Source organism: Gekko japonicus, unplaced genomic scaffold (assembly GCF_001447785.1).
Source record: "Gekko japonicus isolate JY-2015 unplaced genomic scaffold, Gekko_japonicus_V1.1 scaffold2072, whole genome shotgun sequence".
NCBI classification, from domain to species: domain Eukaryota; kingdom Metazoa; phylum Chordata; class Lepidosauria; order Squamata; family Gekkonidae; genus Gekko; species Gekko japonicus.
Window position 1 is genome coordinate 170,612 of NW_015168108.1, and position 9,360 is coordinate 179,971.

The window sequence follows — 9,360 nt, forward strand, 5'->3', positions numbered from 1 at the left end:
TCCTCCCCATGCAATCAAACACATTATGTCACTGACTATATTTGATGCCAAGAAAGAAAGGGGGGAAGAAATATACCCTCAATAGTAGAAGGCTATTAAAAGATTCAGGAAGAGGCAGGGTTACTTCTACCCTGGTTAATAGCAAAGCCTAGTGAAAGAAAGACCATAAGGGAAGAAATGTGTTTGTAGTACTCCTCGTCCTGATGTCACAGGCACAGCAAGGACATCACAAGGAGGAGTCAGATTACAGTAAGAATGGGCAGTGCAGCATGCAACGAGAGCGTCAATGCTAAATCAGAGAGGAATTGTATCGGGGGATAAGACTGCCTTCAAAGCCCTGATCCCAAGGAGGCTCACACTGCTCCTCGCTCTCTTCGAGACTGGGAAATTTCCACATCATGTAGAATGAAAGGAGCTTGCTCTGCTTTTCCAAGCAGCTTGGTGCGGGAGCTAATGCTGAACACACAGCAGTGGGATCCGGACTGCATGATTAATGAGAAACATAATGTATTTTGGTAAGTCTCTGATGATGCCATTCTACTTCTCCTTCACCTCTTCCTTTTTTTATCCTTACGAAGTGAGGATTTTCACATTGTTTTGCAGCTGCCGGAACATTTTGCTCACCTAATGCTGACAAGCCAGCCCAGACAACGCACGCTGTTGCAAAGGAGGATTCCATTGTCTTAGATAATGTCTGTTTCCCTGCTTTGTGGCTTAGTTTTTTTAACTGTTTACATGGTACTAATAATAAGGAGGGATGATTGCCAGCCCCCTTGCGTTCCTGTAAATGAACCTGTGTGTCATCCGCTGCAAGGGTTGTGAAGCGTGGGAAGTTGGAGGCAAACTTAATGTAATAACGTACGAGCCATCGCTGCACTATTTGGGATTCTTAAGTCTCTGTGTAACTATTTTTAGCTTTTCCATTGAAAGCCTTTCATTTGGTTCCGAGAAAGGAGAAACAATGCTTTCTTTACCCGGCTCTGTTTTTTCTTGAATACTGTTTCTGCAGATTCCAGTTCTCTGCATCTGCCAGCCCAGCACACTAAGTGAAGCATGGTTGGGGGTTTTAGCCTTTAGAGGTCTGAGAGCAGTTAAATATTTGTGCAGAGTTTAGTTTTGATGAAATCCTTCCTCAGGTTTGCAGCCGAGCTGGCGGCATATCCTAGAAACATGTTGGCGCTCAGAAGTGTGTGTTTAGCAATGTAGTACTGCAATGTTGAAAGCTAGCTTGGATACAGCCCACAGTGTAAATCTCTAACTTAATGCTGCAAAAACAGAGGAAAGAACTGATAAAATGAATTGAAAATCTTGTCCTGGTTTGAAAACGTGAAGTCTTAGCCGGAGTTAAATGTAGGTAATTGATATTCAGTGATATACGCTAGGAAGCAGGGAACTCCTGGGGTAGTCAATAGCTTTCTTTCATTAAATATTAAATCCAGAGTTGACCTGAACTTCAAGGAAGTGTTTCTTTGATATTCCACTAGGCTCTTGTCAGTTTCATTTTATTTTGACTAGCATATTTTTTGTGTTAGTGGGTGTAATTCTAACCGTTATTTCTTAGGCATTGTTGCCAGTGCCTTAGAATGATAAGGGGAATACGACCAGTGATGAAATCCATGTGCTTTGCTTCAGAAAACTTAAATTTTTATGTAAAGCCTATTTTGCTAGAGAGAGAAAAAGTTTAAAATTCTTGTATATCATTGAAAAGGGTTTATGTGTGTGTATGTGCATGCAAAGAAAGACAAGCAACAATTCTTTTCAAAACATTTTGCATGACATCCTCCTTTGACTATTTTCAAAAAGGTGTGAGTCAATGCATATAATGGCACAATTAATCTCTCATTGTGCAATAAACATTATGGAGTTTAATGAGCTATGTGCTTTTCTTGAAATGTCCCTTTTAAACTGTGACGGGTTGCCAGGAGAGTGTTTATAATAGATTTCTCTGTACTCTGCTCAGCTTTGCAATAGTTACATGCTTGGTCTTGGCAGGGATCTTGGCTTGGTTTGTATGACTACAGCCACAGATTTCAGGAATACTAGGAGTAAGTCATCTGTCCTATAGCAAACAAAATGCATTTTTAGAGGTTCCTTCCATAGATGTGCAATATTGATTCAAGAACTTAAATGTTTGTTCAGCATGGCTTTGCCGTCCACAGGGTTTCAGAGTTCTAAACAAGATGTGCCGCCACCCATTCACACATTCATTTTGATATGCAGCATAATTCAAATTTTTAATTGATGAAACATCTTGGCCTCACATTATAGGGAACACATTGCTTTAGCAGGCTCAGCTAAGAGTGAAGTTAGGCATCTTGGTAGCCTGTTCTCATCTATTTGACCTTTGTGTTCAAATCAGTTTTTTAAAAGGGGGGGGGGGAGAAACCTGGCAGCCTTTTGAGTAGCAGCTCAGGTTTGGAAAACGCTCCCCCCCATCCTTACCTTCTTGTTCAGCTATTTTAAACGGTCTCTTATTCATGCCTTCAGAAGGTTATATCCTAGAATTTCACCTGTCCCCATTAGGAATATACAAATCAGGCATGCCTGGGACAGTCCGGACCCAAAGAGAAAGATGAGCATTACATTGCCAAAGATGAGCATTCCATTGCCCCTTACGTTTTGATGAAGAAATATATATATTTCTTCATCAACATATATATATATATATAATTCCCCGGAAAATAGACATGTTTATGCTTATTTTTTCCTGAAGATATAAAATTGTAAAGCCAGGATCTTTTGAACACTCTTCCTTTATGGCTTTTTATATAAAAACGTTGTTAATCTGCACTAAAGTTTTACAAGAGTCAGGAAAATGTATCCTCTAGGTAAATGTTTTCTTTGCTTCACTAGGCCTTGCCACTAAAATGCTTCTAATTAGGATAATGTTACAGTAGAACATGCCACCCACTGGGTTTCAAGACTTGAAAACATAATAACTAGAAAAAGACTGCCTCTTGCCCCCCTCTAAACATTTGCATAACCACACAACAGAAATAAGCGTCTGTGCATCGTGTCTTGCTATCCACTCTGTTGTCACCTGAGGGGCGCTAAGGTTTGCTCATAAGAAAATCATGTGTACTTCCTGCATGCAGTAGGATGATACTTTCACCATATGTGGATTGTACTTCATATATCCTGTCCGTTTGTGGTCTTCTAATGGAATTTCACCTTGATTGTTAATTCCCATTGACTATGTTGGGACTGGTGTCCTCTGTGCGTGTTGCATGGGTTATTTTAGTTCCTGTGCATTCAGTATTTTGATTTAGATACAAACTAGGAAATGCTGTTGCTTAAATACTACTATATGATATGGACAGAATTGGTCTTAAAGTTTACTACTCCAAGCTCTACTGGAATTCATGGGATTTGTAGAACAGTTGTATAACTGATTAATTCTGGTGACGGGAAAATGTGCATGAGAATATGTATGCTGATAATCTTTAATTTTACTGTGGTTTGAATGAAGCCTAATATTAGGAAATATCTTTTGTAGTTTAAGGCAACAACAATTCATGGGTCGAATCCAGCCTTAATTACCATCCATATTGCATTCCCTTTCCCTCATAGCTTTTGTCCACGCAGGACTTATGATTCCAGTGGTTAAAAGGAACCCCTCAGCATCCTTTTTTCACCAGCTAGAAAGTTGGTTGGATCTAACCCTGTGTATCTATTTAGGGTAATTATCACATTGATTGTTGAGTGTCTAATAAAAGAATTTGTTATGAATCTTCTCTATAGATTAAGAAAAAAGTCTGGGGGTGATTGTCAGCACCATGAATGTGATGCTGTAAGTGCTGGTTGCTCCACTATATTTTGGTTAACATAGAGACAGTGTTATGATTGACAGACCATTCAGTTCCAGTAGGCTTGCTCAGTTTTAAAAAGGTCAGGCATAGAAGTGTCCTGTCAGCACAGTTGGTATTGTCTGGTGTAAGCCACTGGAGACCCTGAGCCAGCCAGTAGGGCAAATCTAGTGCCACTGCAAGTCCTCAGTATCATTTGTGGCAAGTGAGTTTGTGGAGCTGAATGCAACATGAAGTTTCTTCCTTGCATTCAGTGGATGTAGCTGAAGTGAAAGGCATTTGAGAGGGTTTATGAGCCAGCAGTGTGTTACAGCCGTGATTGTCAGTCAGAATAAATGCTTCAGTAATATTGCAATTACATCATTGTGCATGCTGTCTCAGAAAATCCCATCACCTCCACCGTGGAATGAAGTGGTGTATATAAATTACTCCATTTTGTGGAAATGTTCTTCTAGAGGGGAATGTTACCTATCCTGGTAGCATTTTCCTCTCCTGCCTTTGCTGCAGTATTACCATGTTCAAGGAGCTTCCATTGCTCTCAGTCTTAGCACTCTGTGTTTTACAGCAAGATATGTAACAGCCACGTGCTTAATCTATCAGTACCTATCTGATGCTGAGGACTACATGACCCCTCTGTAATGGAAGCAGCAAAGAGATGTGTCACATTCTTCTGTGCAGTTTGGCTGTTTCTAGGGCCAGGTCTGTCTTCCAGTGAGCATAACAGTGGATATGATCTTGTCAGCCTTCATATTCCTTCATTGAGTATCACTTTTTACTACTGACATAGTTACATGAAAGAGAGATTCACAGTAGATGAGTCACAAGGAAAGAAGTGTCCCCCTCCCACTAAATCTCAGAGGCACTTTGAAGAAAATATCTATTGGAAATGTGAAATAAATCACTTGCCATTTCATGGAAAGCACTTCAGCAGCTCCCATTTGTTTGAGGAAGCTGCAGCATGTATTGTGGAAGATTACACACAGCAGAATCCTCCTTTTCCTACTTCTGCTTATCTTCATGTATGGAAGAATGGATCAGGGCAGATCTTTAAGATGACACATTAAAAAATAAAATGCTTTCAGACGCTATTTATTCTGAACTGTTCACTGTGCAGTATTTTACAATCAACGTGTGCAGTAAAACTGTGTAGTTAATACATAATAGATGCTGATTGCGACAGAAGAATGTTAGCTGAGGAGAGCCAAAGTGTAGAATCATGAAAGCCAAAAATATCTGTTAGCATGTCAGGCTTGTGTTCTGAAATAGATAAGTACATAAAGATGGGAGGGAACATTTCATGGACTAACCATCAGTGTACACACACATTGTAAATTTCTGTTGTATCTTCTCTTTACAAAGTGCTGTAGCATGCACATCCAGTCAAGTCGTAGGATGCCTGTTCATTACACATATCCCTTGTTGCAGCAGTTTTATGGAAATATAGTGGGTTTATTTAAGAGATAAGTTTCTTGCATTCTTTTGATAACGGGGATTTCCAATAAAGTGTCTTTGCGGGTGGCATAATCACTCAAGCATGTAAATCCATGGTTTCATGCTTTGTGAGAAAAGATATAGTGACAGTGGCTTTTGACTGAAACATTTCTTTAGACCAAATGCAGTGGTGAGAAGGATGCATATTTTGCTAAAGGAAATGTCTTTCTATTGTAAAAAATGCGACATCAAGCTCACTATAAATTGTTATCCATTATTTGTGGTTTGTTGCTATGTAAATATATTCCTATTTAACTTTCTGCTATGATGCCATATTACTACTACTACTACCACCACCACTACTGCTACTATAAGAAGTAATGGTAGCAGTAGTAATCATAATATCTTTGTGTGTACACTTTGAGATGCTGAGACAGAGGTAGGAGGGCCATGCTTAAGGCAACCCAATGAATTCATGATTGGGATATGATTTAAATCTAATACTTCCAGGCATTACAGGTCTATGGAACATCCACTGTTCAGTCTATATGTTAAGAATAGTAAGGATTATTATAAGTGAGTAAATTATTTGCTGTCTATATTAGTGTTTCGTGTGCGCATGTGTGTGTTCGAGTATGGGTGTGGTGTACTGTGAGCACACACAAATGTCTAAGCAGGCAAATTAGCCAAGATATGTTTTGTTATTCTTCATTTTAGTTTTGTTTTTAATATATAGAATATATCAATCCTTAAATCAGAAAAGTGAGGAATATTCCAGTCCATATTTACATAGACATTTGACCTTGAGAATAAAAATATTTGCATTTTATATTAAGCCATGAAATGCTGGTAAAATGTTGCAAGAATTGTATTACCATGATTTTCAAGAAATGTGTTATTACGTATCATTTACTGCAAAGATTAGTGTTGCAACCGAATTTCACAGATGAATGGCGGCATTAAGAGAAGAATATAGTCTAAGAGGTTGGTTAGAAATACCAAAGCCCTAAAGTACTCAAGTCAAATTACTAAGGGTTGAGGATGAAAAGATCCTTTGCTTGGTTGCCTCATTAAGTCATTATATAGTAGAGCAGCAGAGTGCAGGTCAGTTATCAGGCTAGCAAATATTTGAATCTGCAGCCTATTTCTACAAAATCAAATGAACTAGCTAATGTTGCTTATGGAGAAATACATTTCCTGCCTTCTCCACACAATGTTATTTTTGTGGTAGAGCCAAATCATATACATTCCTCTTTCTGTCCTTAACCTAGCCACGATTTCGGCATCTTTCGTGTCTATGACGTACTCAGTGTGCAGCAGTAAGTTTGTGTCCTAGCTGTTGCAGATGCACATCCCTCTGTCACACACACACCCCGTATTGTTAATTCAAATAGTGCTGGAGATCTGTTGGCACATGGGATTCATTCTACCCACCCTTCTACCAAAGGAGTATTGCTGTGAAAGCTCAGTAGTGACCATCTTATCAAGAAATTGCTGCCTAACCCATCTTTTGTCAAGTTAAGAATGGGATGAGGTGTGACAAACATATACACAAAGCAAGGTGACCAACGTATACACAGTGCAAGGTAAAGGCAGGGTGTAACCAGCAAAGATTGGTCTCTGATAACCTCAGACCCACAAAGGAGCAAGCCTAACCTGTAACCTTTTTGTGTAATTGGATCTGCTGGGACCTGTTGTTACAAGGGGACTTCCTTGATTGCTAAAGCTGATCTCAGAGTTGTCTCCACTGTCTCAGAGCAGAGACTGGCTATCACTTAGGTCATCAATTCAAGATCCACTGGTGTCTTGAGTGCTGACATAGGGAGCCGCATCAGCCCATATGGGATACAGCAATCCCAAAACCATGCACATAATGTTAACATGTGTATACTAACTCTGCATATGATGCAGATGCTAATACCTACTTAACACACAAATGCAATCTAGGGAGCTGTGCTTTATGCCCCAAGATGTTCATTTCCACTTGTCACTTCTACAGAGTCCTGGAACTGGTCCTTCAATTCCCTCATGTTAAAAACAAACAAAAACCAGTTTGGAGTTTGGCATGAGGGTTTTTAATCAGGGATATGGAAGTAGGGTACACATCTTACAGTGCAGAACTATGCATATTTACTGTCAGGTAAGCATGCATAGAACTGCAGCCTTAATTACTGCTACCTCTCTGTTCTGTTGAGTGGTCTCTTTGTGGTGTTGGATTGATAGTTTTTAGAGGTTGATCATGCAACATTTTTATTTGTTTTACTTCTAAGTCACTTTGATAAAGCAAAATACTTAAAAACAAAATACCATCATCATTCCCTGCATGAAATCTGCACACACTGCTAATGGTCCTGTTGTGCGTAAGCTCTGCTATTAGTGAAATGCATGTAGATATATTAACATTGTGAGAAATGCAAATGTTCTCTTAAAAATATGGAGACTGCAACTTGAAGTTACCAGCTGCGGGCTTGCACGGAAGAACTGTGCTGAGAGGATCCCCATGGCTTCAGCCCCTTCAGTCTTCCATGTCCGTATTGCTGCCTTGACACATCACTCTTGCCTATCTTTTTCAGCAACAGCTTTTAGCTTGAGGCTAAAGCAACTGGCAGTAAGATGTATACATCATAGAAGGTGATGGAAGCAGGATATGGAAGGAAAAAGCAGGTTTCTGGGCAGCGAGTTAGGATCAGGTTCTACGTACCTGAAGCACTTTCAGTGATAGCCACCATTTCCTGAGGAAGATAGAAGCCCAATTGGGTCTTACATGGCTTCTTTCTGTCCAAGCGTTGTCCCTTAGCTGAGAAGTAGCACAGATTCTGAAGAGTAAAAACACTGATTGAAGTGTTGAACTCTAAGATCGCTGGATGACATCTAAGAAGTTTGGTGAGGTTTATAATCATCTAGTTCACCCTATGAATGTCCGAAAAAGGCATAGGCAGGGAAGTGAGACACCAAACTTATTGGCAGAGCACAGGGTTTGAACTTCTCTGGCTTGTCACTTGGGCTGAATTGGGAGATGCTATTTTTCAGTGCCTTACCAAATGACAGGGTTTGTTATACCTCCTCAGAATTCTACCACATTATTTTGCTGGACATCAGAGTCTGAGGTAAATGACTGTACCCCCATTGGCCTGGGTTTTATAATTCTGTTGGAAATTGATGCAAGGAGATTTCACTCAGGACTTTTCACAACTCACTGGCTACTTCAATTACTTATATTTGGGAACCAGGCATCACAAATCAAGTGCTACTGGCAGAACTTTAAGATAACCTGGCATCACTTCAAGTACAACACTTAGCAATGGGGTGTTGCTTTTAAATTCAGTTGTAAGGCATCTGAGGCAATGTGCATGTATTTGGGAAGTGCAATTTCCCCCCCATTCAGTTTAAAATCTTGGTTTGTGTATTCATTATTACAGATTCTCATTTTTTATTATTATATTTGTTCTTATTCTCATCAGTTTGAGATGAGAAACCATCCTCATCCTCTCACTCCACTCACTACTTTGACTCCTACTACTACCTGTGCTACAGGTGGTGCCAGGTGTGTGATGGGTGATAACTGGCAGAGCAGCCAATCAGCCACCGAATTGTCTGACAACAAGATAATCTCTCTCCTGCCTCCCACCTTCCTTGGCACCTTGGATGCTATTTCAGTTGTATCCAAGTCACTGTTCCTCAGGGCATCCTGGGAAATCTAGTCCCAAACATGCCTGCGGTTGCATGCTTGAGGGTGCACCAAGTCATGGAACCCCAGGCACTGCAAATATGGCATCTGAGTTATTACAGGAAGCAGCTGGAAAGGTTTTCTTCATGCTTATCCAGCTGCTGGCTGGCTGGCTGGCTTGCTGGTGGCCTGGCATCCAATGCCACTGCAGGACTGATGTCTGATTCTATTGTGGCAACAACAATGACCCCTTCTGCCTGAAGTGAAGTACATGGGAGGAGGGGGAAGGAAAGAAGGATGGACAAATGGAATAAAATCTTTTTGTGTTTCTTTCCTATTAACCAACCAAATGAATCCAGTAGGGTTTTTTGGCTCATTTGGCTATTCCTTTGGAAAGAAATGCATATTCTGTACACACATGTTTGTGCATGAAAGAGATATTTCTGTCTGCCTGTT

The 9,360-nt window shown here is 40.2% G+C and overlaps 1 protein-coding gene across 1 annotated transcript in view; it reads left to right on the forward strand.

Moving 5' to 3' along the window:
* Positions 1–372: 372 nt before the first annotated feature.
* Positions 373–9,360, forward strand: part of LOC107113484 (zinc finger protein 385B-like) — a gene marked incomplete at its 3' end in the record, with an annotated part of 100,890 nt that continues 91,902 nt past the window's right edge. Inside the window, exon 1 of the mRNA XM_015414818.1 lies at positions 373–515. Coding sequence (XP_015270304.1) covers positions 494–515 — 22 coding nt within the window. The remainder of the gene's footprint in view (positions 516–9,360) is intronic.